Genomic DNA, 19,347 nt, shown 5'->3' with positions numbered 1-19,347 from the left:
TTGGCCGCCACTGTTATTAATCTAAATCATTGGCCATCCTCCCTTATAGCCGTGAGGTGTCTATGTTATGTACGTTGAACTTCTTTTGCACCGTACGTAGCCAAACCGTGCTACTCGGAGGTTGCGGGGCAAGGACACCAACCTAAACACAAGAAGCAGTTATAAAGAAACGAGTTTTCAATCTAGATCATTTAAAAATGCAAAACACGTCCTGTCTCAAACCCCTTCACTTTTCTTAAGTTTGACATTTTAAACTGTTAAGAAATGCACTCCGAAGGCAGTAGTTAGATGTTTGGTTCCTGGCCATGGCTCACATCAGTGGGGAGTCATATCTGACCAGGACTGCATCACCCCCCTCCACCACCTTCAACCCCACACCACCACAACTGCCACATCGGCAATTGCCTCTAACCAGTGCGGTGACGTATGGTCAAACGACCCGCATGACCGACGTGGAGTGAGGAGGCCTCCGTTCAGCGGCGGATTTTGACAAAGCGGTGATTAATCAGAAATTGTGTAGAATACCATTCCCCCCCCCCCCCACCAACGCAATCACACCGTTGTACAAGCATACGCAGAGAGGGCATCAGTCATATTTAAAGGGGCTAACGCCATTAGGAGACCAGTGACAATGGCTCAATAGGGGGACTCTCCAATTCGGATGAAATTAATCAAAATATGGCCTCCTGCAGTCAATAGTCTGCTTTGTGTGTGTGTGTGCGCATTCATTGTGGGATTATATCTTACACTTTTTTAAATATAGCCTTTCAAATATTAATCCTCAGCCAAATATAATTAGACGTTACCCTTCCATTACGCGCTAATGCCTCGCTCGTCTTTGTTTGTGACCGTCCCTTTTCGTTGCCAAATCTTTGCGGATAATGATGTTGGCCTGGGAATAAACTATCTTTTTTTTTGTGAATTGCCCTAAATGAATACGCATATAAGCTATTAACTACGTGAAAATGATCATAACACAAAAACAATCGTTATGATAATCAGCAAGTAAATAATAATGAATATTAAAGTATACAAAAATAGTTTGTAAATTAATTTACCTTCATCACTCATCACTTTATCTCCTATCACATTATCTCTAATCACTTCATTTCAGTGATGAAAAGTGATGAGATGCAATCGTGTAGAGTTCCAGATACCATTCGCGGATATCAAAAATGGCAGAGAGCAAATGCATGAGTAAGAATGGGGAAACTGTACACCTATAAGAATAGGTTTTACCCTTTCTGGCAAAAAAACAGGTATTAAAATATTCTTGGTTCTTTCGGTAAAGTCACGTAGAAGGGAAATAATACAATAATACAAATATAAAACAATAAAATTATCACGACGTTTCGACTGCAAAACAAGCAATCATCATCAGGTGTGAAATCCACAGCAATAAAATTTGAAAAAAGTGCCGGTTATTTTCTTACCGTCAGCACCACGGACAGTTATACATCAGATGTTAAGATGTTAAAACACCAAACAGAAACCTTTTGCAAGGAATCAGGTCTGCATTTACCACATATACTTGTGGTGAACATGCAAAAAAACAGATGCTCTGGTAGCATAAGCATTGTCTTTGAAACGGATTGGTCCACACCCGAGGCAGCTTTCTTTAGAGCCTCGTCTCAAACAGTGTTAGACCAGAGGACGCCAAAAGGCGAACAGCACAAAGACTAGGCTTTGAGACTAGGCTCTAAAACCTTATATTTTGATACTGGTAAGGGAGGTATCATGATGTCTTTGTGATCGCATTCAGTTTTCTTTTTCGATCGTGGTGCCGTCGACGCATCTCGAGCCGGCTTCAATTCAGGATTAGCCCAGGGTGGTTTCATTCAACTTCAGTCATTCCCCTGCCCACATCATTTGCTGTGCTTTAAGCGACCAACGAAAGATTGCACTGAAAAAAAAGCATTTAAATGATTTGAAGCTTTCGTGACTGCATGAATCCATACTTATTGGTGCTTTCGGTAAAGTCACGTAGGTATAAAATAAAATAAATCACGACGTTTCGATCGCAACACAAGCAATCAGGTGGGAAACCACAGCAATAATTTTTTTTGCTGAAGTGTTGCGATCGAAACGTCGTGATTTATTTTATTTTATACCTACGTGACTTTACCGAAAGAACCAGCGAGTATTTAAAGTATATTGGCCAAAAGCGACCAAAGGATTTCCACGCACGTGTGCACAGTGACATTACGTCCACACGCAAGGAATGGCTGGTGCATATGATGAATTGATTTTAATCTTGATGGTAAACTACTGAAAATAAACTTGATTTGAAGCTTTCGTGACTGCAGGAATTACTCTTTGGTTCTTTCGATAAAGTCAGGTAGAAAAAAAATAAATTAAATAATAGAATACGACGTTTCGATTCCAACAAAAGCAGTCGTCATCAGGTAGAACTAAATTTGAGAGAGAGACAAAACACAGACATGGAGACACACAGACAGACACACAAGCAGTTGTGTGTCTCTCTCTGTGTGTCTCTGTGTTGTCTCTCTCTCTGCTTGTGTGTCTCCGTGTCTGTGTTTTGTCTCTCTCTCTCAAATTTAGCAATCTTTGGAAGGACGTATTCAACCAGGTAAGGTGCTGACTTGTGTTAGCCGATTCTCTGTGTTGGATTGCATTGTATTTCTAAGCTCACTACGTTTGTTTTCTGCCTTATGACGATTGCTTGTGTTGCAATCGAAACGTCGTATTCTATTATTTAAATTATTTTATTTCTACGTGACTTTACCGAAAGAGCCCAAGAGTACTGAAAATAAATCAATAAAGGTGTCCGGCCATGATTTACATCTCTAACTCTCGTCGCTATATTGTCTGTCATCTCTAAAAAAGTTCATGGATCCGATGTGGGACCCCCCCCCCGCCGCCAACAGCCCCCCCCCCCCCAGTTTCGCCAGCACCGCGGTCACCTGGTGCAGGAATCGTGGTGTACATCACTGTGCTTGCAATAAACTTTTCTGATCTGAATAGAGTGCCACTCGGTTTTACACGGAGGCTTTCGCGAACGTACTCGAATTGTAAATGTTGTGGGTTTACTCTCCAACATACCGGTGTGCAGTACTAGATACGAATTGGCATTGTTTTGTTAAGGTGAAAACCCTTATTAATTGGCTATGTCACGTGGTGGCGGGTTTAACCTCACATTTATATTTACGCGATCTAAAGCAAGCACCTTTATTATGGAAAGTGCCACTTTTTATTGTAACAAAAATTTTATTGAATATGGATATGGTCATTAAAATGTTGTAATAATAATTTAATATTATATAGCGTCATTCATGCAATTGCATCCCACAATGCTGCACATCAATTATCCAATTCCGTCCACAAATATAAAAACAAAACCCGCTACTTAAGCTAACAAAAATAAACTAACACGTAAATAACGAGAACAAAATTGACATCACAAGAAAAAAATCATCGCAGAGTAAATACATGTAAATAATACTTACAAGTAATGTATTTGAATAGGAAATAGCGTCACAAAAAAAACAAGTTGTTTAGAATGAAACCCACACCAAACACATTTAGAGGACTCGGTGAATGAGTGTAAGATCGTATCAGCTGCACGTGATGGGTTCTGCCCAGGCAGACTCGTATATCATCTTCGCACCACTCTAAAATAAGCTACACGCGACAGATTCTCAACAGGACACCACTTTAAAAAACAATGCGTTCCATCACAGCACAAGACGCCGGCGGTGGAGGTCACTATAGAGAAACGCATTCCCCCGTTTTGGGGAGAGAGAAAAACGGTAAGCTAACTGAACTTTATCAAACAAAGACAGTAGGTATTTTTATTAACTCGTTATGCAAACTAGAATGGGAACGTTGCAGCGATTCATCGATTAATATCGGTTAACGGTACAAAGTGCTTGTCACAAATGAAACAAAACAACTTATTCTTAGGTTTTTTCGGTAAAGTCACGTAGGTAAAACATTAAAATTAATAAAAGTAAAAGTCGTGATTTTTATTTTATTTTACTTTTATTAATTTTAATGTTTTACCTACGTGACTTTACCGAAAAAACCTAAGAATATGAATCCTTGCAGTCACGAAAGCTTCAAATCTAGAACAAAACAACTTGCTGATCTCGTCAAAGCAGCATAAACCATCATCACCCAACTCCGGTCATCCTCGCAGCGGCTTTGGGTTAACCATCGAATGAAGGCGGTCACCGCTCATGCGCTTTCAGGCGCGCTCCTGCGGCCGTCTGGAACGCTCTTCCTTCCGATATCAGGAAGCCACCGGAGCTATGCACTTGAACTTCTTTCGCGCCGTACGTAGCCAACCGTGCTCATCGGAGGTGCGGGGGAAGGACAACAAACTAAACACAAAAAGATTTTCTAAAGAAATTAGTTCCGAATGTAGTATAGTCGTGTAGTGTGTAATAGTATAGTGTATAGTGTAGTGTACAGTAGTTTGTATGTATGTTGAACTTCTTTCGGACCGTACGTAGCATACTGTGCTAATCGGAGGTGCGGGGGAACGACAACAAACTAAACACAAAAGCAGTTCTAAAGAAATTCGTTTTCAGGACATTGCAGGGAGGGAACGTGATCCCTACCAAAGCAAAATACAATGAAATATAACATATTTACACAAAACCGATGCAGGAACCCTACTGCAAACAAGCTCACAAAACGCAATCAAGTCGCATAAGAAAGCAGCAATGTTTTTTTTAATATAATGGAAAATGTGTTTGTAATGTATTCACACGAACCCTTCAGCCAATTGTCGACCCGCCCCTACTGGACTGCTGTAAAAAAAGAGCTTTATAGCTCATCGGATTCCTCCAGCCTATATAAAGATTCTGATTCTGGCTGCTACATTAACTTCAGTGTTAAAACAGAATGTATTATTACATTGGTGATTTTTTTTCGCAACACTCAAGGCATCAACGAGCGGGCTGGAGGATGGAGGTAACAACATTCACTATAGTAGTAGGTTTTTACCCTTTTAAACTGGTACAAAACTGACACCCTTATTCAAGGCATCATGTTTGCAATAACCACAACACAAGTAGTCAAAACATGATGCCTTGAATAAAGGTGTCAGATTTGTACCAGTTTAAAAGGGTAAAAACCTACTACTATATTTTGCCACTGGTAAAAGAGATTTCATAGTGTACATTCACTATCATTACGCTCATACAAACATAATAGGGTTGTACTGATGCATCGGTCACGAGATATCCAATGTGAACTCATCGATTCTTGAATCGATTTTTAAAAAAATGATCTATACCGGAGGGTAGACAGCTCGAGGGGTGATCATTACCCCCGCCGCCCCCCCCCCTCCGAAAGTGCGGGGCCCAGGGCACTCGCCCCGATTCGCCGTGTACCCCTAGGTACGGCTCTGGATGCATCAACCTATAAATTCGCCCAAATGTAAACAACACAAAACCTCTTTTATAGGTAATTTTTTGACAAGTATCCAAATAGTCAAATGTGGAGCACACACTTTTCATCAATATTCAGGGTATTCTCCAGGTAATTAGATGCTCCAGAAAGTAAAATGTAAAACTCGTGCCAGCTGTCGATAAAGTTGATACCTGGCATACACAGAGACAAAGATCACCCCTATAATCTTAACAGACTGTTGGGGCAAGTGCTGTAAGCGAGCACCTATGGAGCCCGCCACGGCACACGAGGGGGTCGGTGGCCAGCACCACGTCTGGCCGCCTTTGTCTCCCTAGTGGCGACGTTTACACAACACACCAGGTACTCATTTGAGGCTGAGTCAACCTAGGGGAGGCCCAGGACCGGTTCAGATAATCGTCACGGATGTTGACCGTGAGTGGGAATCTAACTCGGGTAGTCGGGTTTGTAGCGCAGTGCTCTAACCACCACACTACCGCCCCTCACTCTACTCCACTCACCCATTCACCCACCCACTCCGCGCAACCTGCCACTCACTCATTCACCAAGCTACCAACTCACCCTATAACGCACCCACCCACTCACGCATTCACCCACCCACCCACTCACTCATTCACCCACCTACCCACTCACCCTTTCACCCACTCACCCATTCACCCACCCACTCCGCGCAACCACCCACTCACTCATTCACCCACCTTCCCACTCACCCTTTCACCCATTCACCCATTCACCCACGCACCTTGCGCAACCACCCACTCACTCATTCACCAAGCTACCAACTCACCCTATAACGCACCCACCCACTCACGCATTCACCCACCCACCCACTCACCCTTTCACCCACTCACCCATTCACCCACCCACTCCGTGCAACCACCCACTCACTCATTCACCCACCTACCCACTCACCCTTTCACCCACGCACCCATTGACCCACCCACTCCGCACACTCTACCCACCCACCCATCCACAGCATCACCACCACCACCACCACTGCATCCTTGCTCCTCGTCCCGTTATTGAACGGGGGGGCACCCCTGCCGCTGCAGCGGCGCAGAGAGGTCGACCGAGGCCGTGGCCAGCGTTGGCTGCGGCTCGAGCTCGCTGCTCGCCATCGTGCCGCGACTGGAGGTCGTCGCTCCGGTGGTCGTTCCGGAACGACGGCGGCGACGCGTCGACGACGACGATGACCACCAGCAACAGCAGCAGCAGTAGCGGTAGCAGAGCGTGCCGTGCCACTGGCCGCTGAACAGACCGTACACCAGGGGGTCCAGGCATGCGTTGAGGAGGCCGAAGAGAAAGACGATGTGGTTGATGTACTCGGGCAGGGTGCCCTGGTCGAGCGCCGCGGGCCAGAACCAGTACCAGATGCCCACCAGGTAGTACGGAGTCCAGCAGACGAGGAATGAGCCCACGATCGCGGCCGTCATCTTGACGGTGCGGAGGCGCGCTCGCGGGATGTTGTTGGAGGAGCAGCGCAAGGTGACCGCCTTGGCGTCTGTTCGGGGGGAGGGGAGGGGAGGGGGGTGGCGAGGGGATGTAGCAATGAGATCCCCCGGCACGGAGTTATGACCGACAAAACACATTTGTCGTTTGTTTGTTTGTTTGTAACGCTTCCCAACAAAGGTCGAACGCGTCAATGCGTCAGCTCTGTCCGTCTTGTCACGGGGCGCCACGGTGGCGAGGAGATGTTAACTACCTCACTTGGTTTACAGGAGGTCGTGGGTTCGATCTAGATCCTGACGCCTGCTGTATATTTGGAGTTTGCATGTAACCTCTCTCTCTCTCTCTTTCTCCCTGTGTTTGCGTGGATTCTTCTCCGGGTCCTCGAGGGTTTCACTCCACGTCTAGAGACGTGCGGTTGGAATGTTTGCCCGCCACTAAAAGTGTCCACACAGTGACGAGCCACTTCGTTGAGCTATAATTTTTTTCCAGGTCGCTTTTGAAAAAGACATAGATACTGTAGCTCAGTGGGCCTTAACCTTGTAAAATAAAATACTAATTGTCGCAGTAGTCGTCTGTCCGTCTGTCCGTCTGTCCGTCTGTCTGTAGCGGGGCTGTATCGTCAAGGTGATCCCTAAATTAAACTCAACGGATCAGCAGAGGACATGATCAAAAGCATCTCTCAACGCAACCCATCGGACCACCGTGGCCTCCTGGGAATGCGGTCGTTCCGCAGTGATCAAGATGCGAGCAAAACTCGGGAGCGGTTTCGGCGAAGGGCGTCTCATCAGAGAGGTCGGGCTCGCGACTGAAGAGATACGAGTGACCGAACAAATGTTAAGAGGGCAAGACGCCACATTTAATACAAATGTTAACCAAATGTTACTCCAATGTTGCATTGCCAGGAGGGCTTTGCCCTCTAGAAAACCGGGGTTGCCCGAAAACTTGGTGATCAAAATAATTGGTCAAATGATGAATTGCCCTTGCTCATCGATTATTGGACTCGCAAAATCCACGATTGGACTGTACGCCTATGCTCCCCACATCTACGCCATATCATATTCCCCCAACCCGCACTGACCAGCGTGGTGAGGTATGGTCAAATGACTCCTACGACCCGCGTGGCGTAAGCAGGAGGGCCTTCATCCAGCAGCGGATAGACAAAGCTCTCGACACTCCAGGGTGGTACAGATGTCTTACGGACCCAATTTAATTCTCTAAAACGCATACTTTTTAAAGCGAGCTTCATTTAAAACAGAAATGAATATGCAAAGGAAAAGAAAATTAGGGGTCAATTAATTGGTGGGGGGGGGGGGGTCACAAGGCATCTGGACCACCCCCGTACAGTTTACGCATTGCTACGCCCGTAAAATGACGTTTGAAGCGTTTTCACGCACAACAAACTATCGCAATCTAAGAGTCTTTGCATAGCCGAACTCTCTAACCACCACGCACAACCAGGCGTTATAGGCTGCGGGGGAGGGGGTGGGGGTAGAGAAGCCACCCACCGACTCCAGCTGGGCTGACATGAGTGGTGGATCGATGTACCCTGAGCCTCGCCGTGTCAACTCCGTACAGGAGGCAAGTTCGCTTAACTCGCGTGAGAGCCGCACGCGGCAGCAGCAGCAACATGCACACCGCCCGAGTCATTAAACGGAGAACATTGGCACACGCGGGAACGAAAACGAGGCCTGACCCCCCCCCCGTCCCTGTCACAGGGGGTTACATGAACCTGCGTTTGAGACGTCTGCTGCCCACTTAAGCACAATTTCGTTCATTTCCTCCACGCGCAATAACGATGTCTTTAGAACCGGTGTGTGTGTGTGCAGTTTGGTATCCTACGTAAGGTGCGAAAGGAAGTTCAACATACATACATACAACTAACATACATACAACATACATACAACATACATACACCCAACATACAACATACATACACAAAACATACACTACATACATACAACATACATACAACATACATACACACAACATACATGCAACATACATACATACAACATACATAGACACACGCATACACACGATACGAACAGTCCATCGGCCTACTCACTTGCCAGGCGGATATTATGCGGCAACATTTGGTTCGGCAAAGCACATTTTGGGGGTGAGTTTCGACCCTTTTGGGTCTCATCAGCAGGCTTGGTGAACAAATGCCGCCGGTTACCAGTCGGTGGCAGCAAGGGGGGGCTGAATCTAAACTACGGGCCCTTCTTCTTGGTTCTTTCAGTAAAGTCACGTAGAATGGAAAAAAACATAATAAAATATTATTTAATATTATATTATTTTATTATGTTTTATTTTTATTATTTTATTATTTCCATTCTACGTGACTTTACCGAAAGAATAAAACATAATAAAATATTATTTTATTATGTTTTATTTTTATTATTTTAGTATTTCCATTCTACGTGACTTTACCGAAAGAATCAAGAAGATGAATCCCTGCAGTCACGAAAGCTTTAAATCGATACGGGGCCCTTGCTGGTTTAAATCACTGTCGTCGGTCATGGGCAATGCCGCTGCTGGATGAAGGCTTCTTCCAGGTTGTTGCCATCTCTCACGGCCATGCACCTTTAATTTACAAAGTGGAACATTGATACTCGCGATGGGTTCTTCTGTTGTTGTTGTTGTTGTGTGCGTTTGTGTGCCATTGGCAATGAGGCAGTTTAGTTCAGCCGTCATGTTTTGTTTAACAGCCACGACTCTCAACAAAGAGTCAATACCGGCCACTGGGAGTGGTTAATGGTGGTGGTCGTCACTAGGGAGACAAAGGCGGTCGGGCCCTGGTGCTGGCCACCCCATCTCCTCGTGTGCCGTGCCAGCCTTCATAGGTGCTACTCGCTAATGGCACTTGCTCCAACAGTCTGTTAAGGCTACACGGAGATCTTTGTCTTTGGCGGTGGTCAGGAACGGCGAGATCGGTGGCGCTCGCCCATTGGAGGCCCAAAGCAGCAATTGTTTTTGGGGAACTCCCCATTTAATTTCTATCTCTGATTGAGATGACAGCAGATAGATAAATAAACAGAGATATTGGTCGGTAGCGAGGTAAGAAATGTGGATTAAATAGATAGAGGTGTAATGAGACGAGAGAGATTAATGAGATTTTTAATAATAATTGGATTTATGCGCATTAGGAATTGAATTCGAGCTGATATTTGATTTACCATTTATTTTTCATTAATCCCGGACTCCTTGAGCTACTTGGGGAGATTATGCTCTGTGCTTTACTTCGCGCCACGTCTAGCGCTGCCACTGGCCAAGGGATAATTGTGGGCCTCTCTCGATTTCACACGCATTTCAAAAGTCTTCTCTTTGAGCCCCCCCCTCTCCCCACTTTCCACATTTCCCCATTCTCCCCACTGCTATTGCAACTCCCCCCTCCACCGTATCCCCCCTCCCCCGCCCTCCATCATATATTTCGGTACAATTATCGGAGCAGATGGCGACTCAGCGGGGTGAGAGATGGCGGTGGCTGTGGGGGTGGGTGGAGGTGGAGGAGGAGGGGAGGGGGGTATGTGAGAGGTATCTCGTGGCGAGCCGTGTGATCGGCTTGCACGCGCGCAATTAGGCCCCGTTAGTCGAAGCCACCTTTGGCGGGTATTATGTTTTGTTTGCGATCGCCTTCGGGCGCTCGGTTGATTTGAACGGCGGCGCGGCTTGCGGCCCTCTCGTCGTGAGCCCGGACGGGACGTCTCCTCCTTGGGCACGACGGCGATGCTGACGACGGCGCCGAGAAGAATGCTGTTTTGTTCGTTATCGTTGCGTTGTCACAGGTCCGCCGAGCAGAGCAAGAATGATTTGTTGAACACGTAGTAGGTTTTTGCGATCAATGTTATCAATGACAGTTTTTTTTGGGGGGGGGGGGGGTGATCGCGTAAATATTAAACGTCTCGTTAAACCCGCCACCACTCGGCACAGCCAATTAGTAAGGTTTGTCACGTAGACAAAAAATAATAATTTGCTGATATTCGGAACCTCTAACTTCCTTGGACGACCTCCCAACACCTGGCCGAGGCATGTTCGGAGACACGTGGTTTTATTTCCTGCCCAACCCCCTAGTCGTGATAATTGTCAGCGTGTATTTGCAGTAAAATAATAGTAATTGATGAGTAATTTGCGGAATGACTCATCGATTGTTGTTAATTGGCGTTCTCTGGTCTAACGCTGGCGAGACAAGGTCATAAAGAAGGCTGTCTGGTGTAGGCCAATCAGTTTCAAAGACAAGCATGTTTGTCCGAGCATGTTCGTGTGGGTGTTTTTCCACAAGTACGTGTGGTTAATGCAGAATTTTATGCCTTGCAAAAGGAATATATTCGGTGTTTGGACCTCTTAACACCACCTTTTTTTATTGCCAGAAAAGCTAAAACCTATTCTTATTTTTCATCATTTTGGAAACTGGCAAAAAAAGTCCCATTAATCATTTAAGGAAGTTTTTTTTTGTCAATCCACTACTCGACGATGCCCACCACTCCCCCAATGCACAATGCTGTGTCGGTCATGGGGGGGGGGTTTGTTTGACCATACTTCACCATACTGGTCAGTGCGGATTGGCGAAGGCAGAGGAGCAGGGCCGGTTCAGATTTCACTCACTCCACAATGATAGCCATCGTCAGGAAGACACCAGGAAGGTGTACGAGTTCAATCCCCGGGCCCGCAGCTCAGCACGTCAAATACAAAGATCCCCCGTATAGCCTTAACCGACTGTTGGGGAAAGTGCAGTTAATGAGCACCTAGGATGGCCTGCACGGCACACGAGGGGGTGGAAAGCAACACACCCACCCCCAGCCTTTGTCTGCCTAGTGGCGATGTTAACGCACCGTACCAGTTGCCCATTTGAGGCTGAGTCGACCTAGGGGAGGCCCAGGACCGGCTCAGATAATCGTCACTGGTCTTCTCCGCCGTGAGCGGGAAATCGAACTCGGGTCGTCGGGTTCTTAGTGCAGTTTGCAATCCGCTGTACCACCGCTCGGCACATCGACCCCGCCTGTCGTCACACAGTGACGAGTACAAACACAACGGCCGCCACCGTAATGTGGAATTGACGCCGTTGGGCTACGGAAACGAGCGCTGCTCACGCAGGCTTGCTTGAGCGGGCAGCGTAGCGGGCGTCCTTCTGCACCGATTTCGCAAGCGGAACGCGATGCGGTGGTTTAAACGCTCGCGAGGTTAATAGTGCACGAGTAAAAAAAAGAGGAAAAAAAATCCCCTACGTTTAAGCGGAATTGTCCCGACGAACACGACCTGTCAGGTGAGCGCGCGGGATTAGATTTGGTGGCGGTCAGCCCACGTTACGCAGCTCGCCATTTCGAGGTTTTTTTTTTCTTTTCTTCCAATCTCCCGATCCCCAATTACTCATCACCCCCCCCCCCCCCTCGTCTCGCTAACCTCTCTCGCTCTCATTCCCACGGTCCCCGGGTGAAAGTGCTCTTGATAAAACTCGGCTTCGTAATCACGGAAGGACACCGCCAATGATTCCGGTGGAATTTTTGAAGAGAGAGGGAGGAAGAGGAGGACAACACTTCAGAGAGAGAGAGAGAGAGTGGCAGCAGGAATATATGGAGGGAAACACATGGATATCCAGCCTTCGATGACACATGGTTCAGAAACACGGTCATTCATGAGAAATAGCTAAACAAAAGCTGTGATGAGTGCCCAAAAATGCACGGAGAAATTCATGCGTGTCGTAATCACATTGAGAGACAAAACGGTCACACGTGCGGTTCTTTTGAGCTGGTGGTCTGCAAAAGGCTGACAGTTTTTTTTCTTACTACAGGAATTGGACATCTTTGGGCGTTTTTTAATATAATTGTTTTCCCGTTTCCACTAACCTTTCTGTTGTGATGGATTTTCTCATCATTTACTGATTTGAATTCAGAATTTTTGTGCCGGGGTTAAAATTCAAACTTGCCCCTCCCCTACTCTTTTACCGCTACGCGAACGAAAAGCCGGGGGAGCCGTCGCCCGCCCACCCTATCCTCCCACCCACCCATGCCACCCACCCACTACCCACCCACCCACCCACCACCAACCCATGCCACCCACCCACCACCCACCACCCACCCAAGCCAGACACCCACCACCCACCCACCACCCACCCACCCATGCCACCCACCCATGCCACCCACCCACCACCCGCCCACCACCCACCCATGCCACCCACCCACCACCCACCCATGCCACCCACCACCCACCCACCCATGACACCCACCCACCACCCACCCACTACCCACCCACCCATGCCACCCACCCATCACCCACCCACCACCCACCCACCGTGCGCCACTCCATCCCTCTCCCTGCCTCGCCGCACGATCTCCAGGAGGATGCGCGCGTAGCAGAAGACCATGATGAGCAGGGGCAGCAGGAAGAGGCAGGCGAAGGTGAACATAAAGTAGAGGCTTCCCTGCCAGCGTTGCGGGAAGCTGCCGTGCGTCGCGCACTGCGTGAACTGCGGGCCCGGCTGGGACGTCTGCACAACGCGGAACAGGACCAGCTGCGTCGTGGAAGGGGATTGGGGGAAGGGGAGGGGGGTCGCAAGAGAAAGGTAAAGGAGGGAAGAGACAGAAGAGGATCGTGAGTAATAGCCCCTTTTTTTCCACTGCCACATCCGAGCCGAGCCGGGCTTGCTCTCTCGGGGGGAGGGTCGTTTTCTGCTGGCGCTACTCCTGACGCAGACGTCTGGCTCATGCACCGCCGCGGTGTCCAATTGGAAGTCGTTGCTCTGCATCAACGTCAGCCATGTGAAGAAGATGAAGAATGTAGCTGAGCAAACACCACCGACTCACTATGTATGTTGAACTTCTTTCGTAACCGTTCGTAGCCAATCGTGCGAATCGTAGGTGCGGGGAAGGACGACACAAATGACGCGCTTTGGGTGGAAGATTTGTGCCAGAAAGGCGCCGACGTGTGAAGCAAAAGTTTAAATTGACTTCACTTGAGAGCCCACCACGGGAGGCTGAGACCCAGAGTCGAACCCAGGCTCTCAGCGGTTCTGGTTCAGTGCCAGGTGCGGTGCTCATTTCTCCCGAGCCACAAGGCCGCCTTGAATTCTCCGGCAGGCACGGTTGGCTACGTACGGTGCGAAAGAAGTTCACCATACATATGGGTCTCTATGGGTGTCTGTGGGTTTCTGTGGGTCTCTGTGGGTCACTATGGTTCTGTCCGATATTAGGAAGCCATTGGAGCTATGCACTTTTAAGTATAGATTGAAAACTAAATTCTTTCGAACTGATTTATGTGTGTTTAGTTTGTTGTCCTTCCCCAACACGACTCCGACTAGCACAGTTGGCTATGTACGGTGCAAAATAAGTTCAACGTACATACGAATCCTCTTGGTTGTAACCCGTTTGTCTCACAGGCTGGTGTGCTTGCCATTCAGAATGAGCCACTTTTTTAACGAAAATAATCCACTTGCGTCCCTTACTGCATAATGATAACGACAATGAGTTTTAGGAGCTGTAAAGTTGCATAAATGAAAAACCCTCCCACAAGTAATACGAATTAAGGACGTACCATTTCGGCTTCGTTTCGCTTAATTGACACTCCGAGGCAATTGCCTAAAGGTGCCCGGTAGGCAGTTGCATCTCGTTAAATCCTCACGAGCTCAGCAAGAGGGGTGAGCCTGGATGGCGCTTGGGTTGGGCAAGGCCACCACGGCAAGTCCGTTTGCTGTAGGCTCGTGTGCGGCTCAGGTACCAGCATAGTGCAGAGCCACCAAAAAAAAAACCTAAATGCCACGGTTTAAAGCTTTCGTGACTGCAGGTAATTCATCTTCTTGGTTTTTACGGTAAAGTCACGTAGAACGGAAATAATAAAATAATAAAAATAAAACATAATAAAATACAATTCTCACGACGTTTCAGCCACAACGCAAGCAGCCGTCCTCAGGTGAAGAACAGGTCTGTCGGAAAGACATTCATTCGGACGCTGTCTTTCCGACAGCCCTGTTCTTCACCTGAGGACGGCTGCTTGCGTTGTGGCCGAAACGTCGTGAGAATTGTGTTTATTATGTTTTATTTTTATTATTTTACGTTACTTTACCGAAAGAACCAAGAAGATAAATGCCACGGCTTGAACAAATCTGTCCAAATGCTGACCTAACAACGAACGATTTTTCCACCTCCAGCAAAACTAGACGCACGCCTGTGCGGGTGAAGTATGGTCAATTGGCCCGCTTAACCCAAGGAGGAGTGTGATTGAAAGACGGGAGCTGTGCACGGCAGTTGCGCAGTCAACGATCGGCGGAATGAACGAATTATTGGGCCATCTTGCCCGGGACATACGGACGCGATCTCAAGTTCATTTCCCTCTGCGATTTAACAACAACAACCGCCGCCAACAGCAGCAGCAGCAGTAGCAGCTGCACTCAAACGCAATTTCGATTAGAAACCAACAGCAACAGATATACGCCAACTTAGGAATTCTATCGCGAGGGTAAAGTGCTATATAGCTCGCAACGCGTACGATCGCGTTATCACCGGCTTGAAATAGTCATCGTGGAATTCAATGTGCCTGGAAATGGGAATAGCTGTAACTAGGCTGGGGGGCAAGGAGGGTGGGGGGGTATAGCCAGACGACCAAAAACGCCGGGAGCCCAAGAGGCATATCAATCTCCACCGACACCCGGCAGAATTTATTCCAAATAAATTACTCAGCAGCCCACCCCCCCCCCAACCCCTTCCACCGCACGCCACCTCACAGCCCTGCGTGCCGGAGCGCTAAATCCATTGTCTCTCACCGCCACGGCCCAGGATTACTGCTCATGACTCCCAAGGGTGTATGGAATTGCCCCCCTCCCCGCCCGTCCGCCCGCGCGCCCTTCCTCTGCGTGTTCATTCGGCGGAATGCGAGCACCTTCATCTCGGTCAGTCCCCACTCTTAATTTCGTGTCCGAAATGCGTTTTTGGCTGTCGTCTGCCGATTGCTCTCCCCGACTCTGCGCGCCTTCGCCCCTTGTCGTTGTACTCGCACGACGTTTTCTCAGGTTTTTTGGGGGGTTAGATCGCGTAAATATACGTGTCATTAAAACCCGCCACCACCCGACAACTAGTAAGGGTTGTCACGTAAACAGAACGTGGCCAATTCGTCACTAGTACAGCACTAACCGGTGTCTTGGAGAGCCAAGCCACAATATTTACAATTTGAGTACGACGTTTCGCCAGTCATTACAACTAGCTTCATCAGGCGACAGCCAGATTTGTGGAGAAATCCACCTGTTTCGTTCCTTATGTAGAGGCGTAGATGTGGTGACCACGCTTCTGCGCTCTTGCGCAAAGTGCGGGGGGGAGGGGTAATTAATGAGTCAACGTACATTATGCATGTGCATTATGCGAGCCCTTTGATATTGTCCTTCCTGTCTATTGTGTGTATTAAAATAGGCGTACCAACGGTAATCCTTTTTGAAGTATGGTGCCCTTTATAGGCATGCAGCGCACCCGTGTGCTGTACTAGTGACGAATTGGCATGTTCTGTTTACGTGACAAGCCTTACTAGTTGGCTGTGTCGGGTGGTGGCGGGTTTTAACGACACACTTAAATATTTACGCAATCTAACCCAAAAGCCTTCTACGTGTTGAACTAACGTTTACCCAATCCACTGTCTGTACCCGAAGAGGACCACCCCACGCCGTGCCAGGTAGTGGGAGGGAGTGGGGATTATTCATCCACGGGGAGCGGTGGCGCTGCAGTTGATGTGGTCGATGGTTGCGCCATCGCCACGCACGCGTCCAATAAAAAGCAAGCGACAAGTCCTTACTCACTAACAACTCCTCTATCATTTTTCCTTGCTGGAGGGGTTGCCCCCCCCTACCTAAAAAGCCTGGCTCCGCCATTGCGCCGGCTCTCTGTTCGCGAGCCCTCGGCAAGCTGTTAAGCCTCCTTGCACTGCGCGTTCGATTTTTTTGTTTTCGTTTTGCACGCGCGATTTGAGCGCAGCAGCGATACGCGAACGCGCGCGCCGGCGGGAGTCGCGTGCCTTGGGCGCGTGCTTACAAAGACAAAGTTCCCCCGGGTAGCCTGCACAGGGGACCGTTGGGGAAAGTGGCATTGCTAGCGAGCAACTGTTATTTATTTATTTGGAAAGAATGTTCGGTGCACGAGTGGGCAGCGCGGACGGCTAGCACCACGTCCAGCCACCGGTGTTTATACACCGCACCAGACGTTCAGGGCAGGTGCAGACATCAGTCACCACTGATGGTGGCTCGGTGTGGCGAGGGATGGAATCCACGTGACCGAGTTGGAAGGGCAAGTGAGTGCGATACAAGTGCCGGGCTCAAGACCTTCAATGCGTTGTCCTAACCCGAGGCGCGTGCCTTCCGATCTTTAAAATGAAACACTGGCCCCGCTGTTTTCTACTTGAACCCGACCTATACACATAAAGTGCGCTCGTGTGCAACGTAACGTTGAACGTGTCTTAGATAATTATTAAATAGTTATAAAATAATCATTAAACAAGCATTAGAACAGTATGAAATAATAAGAAAAAATTATTACAAAAATTGCCGAAATTAATGTAATAATTATCAATCAATTATCAAATGATCGTTTAGTCGTAATTGAATAATCATTTAACATGTTTTTCAAAAAAAATCAATAAGTCATTATTTAACTATTAAAACGTTAATTGCTTTAACGTCTGCAATCGTCAATCTTTGCCCAAGCAAACACTCTCCCACTAGGCATTGATATGTAACTCAGAATAATATTGTTATATAATAATAATGATCGTCGTTGGGGACAATATAAAAAAACAAAAGAGATCAGCAGACCGATGTTGTCGAATTCACGTACCAGTATCTCTACTTAATATTTAGATATTTATTTCTCGAAACCATCAGTTTCTTTCGGGAGTGCGTAAATCCAGCGGCATTGATTCGAGACAGGAAAAAAAAGCGCTCGGTACCGCTTTGGGCGTTGCTTCGTGGAAATTTGCGTAGCGAGCGGTTCAGAGATTTTGTCATTTCGCAATGAACACGTGCATTGTGGGAACTACGGGGAATCTCACGGGGGCCCCAATAACGCAGGCAGCCACGTGGCTTCACGCTTCAGTGAAAAAAAATGAAGGCGCAATTGCCTTACAGTTTAATTCATTTCCCAACAGTGGCGTGTGGTAAGGTCAATGGCTGGGGAGGCACTGGCTGGTATGAGAGCGAGATTTACACACCGAGGGGGGCGTATCCTCACTGAGGGGGGCGTGGCCTCACTGAAGGGGCGTGTCCTCACCGAGGGGGGGCGTGTCCTCACTGAGGGGGCGTGTCCTCACTGAGGGGGGCGTGTTAGACACGTGTCCTCAGTGAGGCAGATGTGATAGCTGCCTCCCCTGGTGCTTTTTCATTGCAGTTTCATGACGAGACCAGCGAGCCTAAATATCTTTATACAGATACGTGAAATAAGTTACCTGGAGTATGGAAGGCGAGGACAAGAAATGAAGGGGTCTACAAACATTACATTGGTGACACACACAGAGAGATAGTAACAGGCGCGCGCTTATTGCCCGCGCTCCATCCAGTTACTGAGGGGTTGCGCAATCAGAGGGGAGGCCGAGCTGGTCGCTGCCTCACCTCTCGTCTCTCCTTGTATTTGCAGCGGAGCTCCGCAAATTTGGCGATTTTTACTATAAAAATGATTGGAATCGTACAGAAATGACATTTATAACACAGATCAGTGGAAAAAGCTTAATTTTTAGTTCATAATTTTTTACTTTTCGTAACAGCTATTTTCATTGGAGTATCACAGGTGAGGCTGTGCCTCCTCTGCCTCCCCTGACCGCACGTCGCTATTTACCAACAATTATTAATTCTTCCGTGGGTGGGGGAGGTGGGAATGTGACGCCAAATAAAAACACTCGTCCATGACATGCCCAGCGTTTGACTAATTTCACAACCCCCGACCAAATCGATATTGTCCATTCTGCTAGAACACAACTACACACCAAAAAAAAAATCCACAACAAAAATCCGCCCATCTACGCATTTTGTTGTTTCAATCGAGAATTGACTGCTAATTTAAAAGAAAAAAAACGTCGATATCCTCCTCCAACGCTTCCAAACACCCAACGGCACACTCTACGCTCCCGCACCCGCTCGTCTGAGAAATGTAAAACACGGTACGCGTTCGATAAAGATAAAGACAAAGACCCCCCGTATAGCCTTAACCGACTGTTGGGGCAAGTGCTTGTCAGCGAGTAGCACCTATGAAGGGCCCGCACAGCACACGAGGGTGTGATTGGCCAGCACTACGCCTGGCCGCCTTTGTGGCAATGTTTGCACACCGCACCAGGTACTTATTTGAGGCCGAGTCGACATAGGGGAGGCCCAGGACCGTTTCAGATAATCGTCACTGATGTTGGCCGTGAGCGCGAATCGAACCCCGGGTCCGCCGGGTTCGTAGCGCAGCGCGCTAACCGCTGCACTACCGCTCCGCACACGTCAACGCACGCGCGCGCACACACATCGAATCCCTTACGGACACGCGTTTGTATCAATGACAC

At 48.0% G+C, this 19,347-nt stretch overlaps 1 protein-coding gene across 1 annotated transcript in view; it reads right to left on the bottom strand.

Moving 5' to 3' along the window:
• Positions 1-6,416: 6,416 nt before the first annotated feature.
• The window catches only part of GNRHR (gonadotropin releasing hormone receptor), a 34,215-nt gene continuing 21,284 nt past the window's right edge, over positions 6,417-19,347 (bottom strand). The window contains exons 2-3 of the mRNA XM_078617156.1: positions 13,135-13,354; positions 6,417-6,898 (exon numbers count right to left, since the gene is read on the bottom strand). Coding sequence (XP_078473282.1) covers positions 6,417-6,898; positions 13,135-13,354 — 702 coding nt within the window. The remainder of the gene's footprint in view (positions 6,899-13,134; positions 13,355-19,347) is intronic.

This window comes from Lampetra planeri, chromosome 53, assembly GCF_965212315.1.
Source record: "Lampetra planeri chromosome 53, kcLamPlan1.2.h2, whole genome shotgun sequence".
Classification (NCBI taxonomy): domain Eukaryota; kingdom Metazoa; phylum Chordata; class Hyperoartia; order Petromyzontiformes; family Petromyzontidae; genus Lampetra; species Lampetra planeri.
The sequence above is the reverse complement of the archived record's forward strand: the minus strand, read 5'-3'. Positions and strand labels throughout refer to the sequence as shown.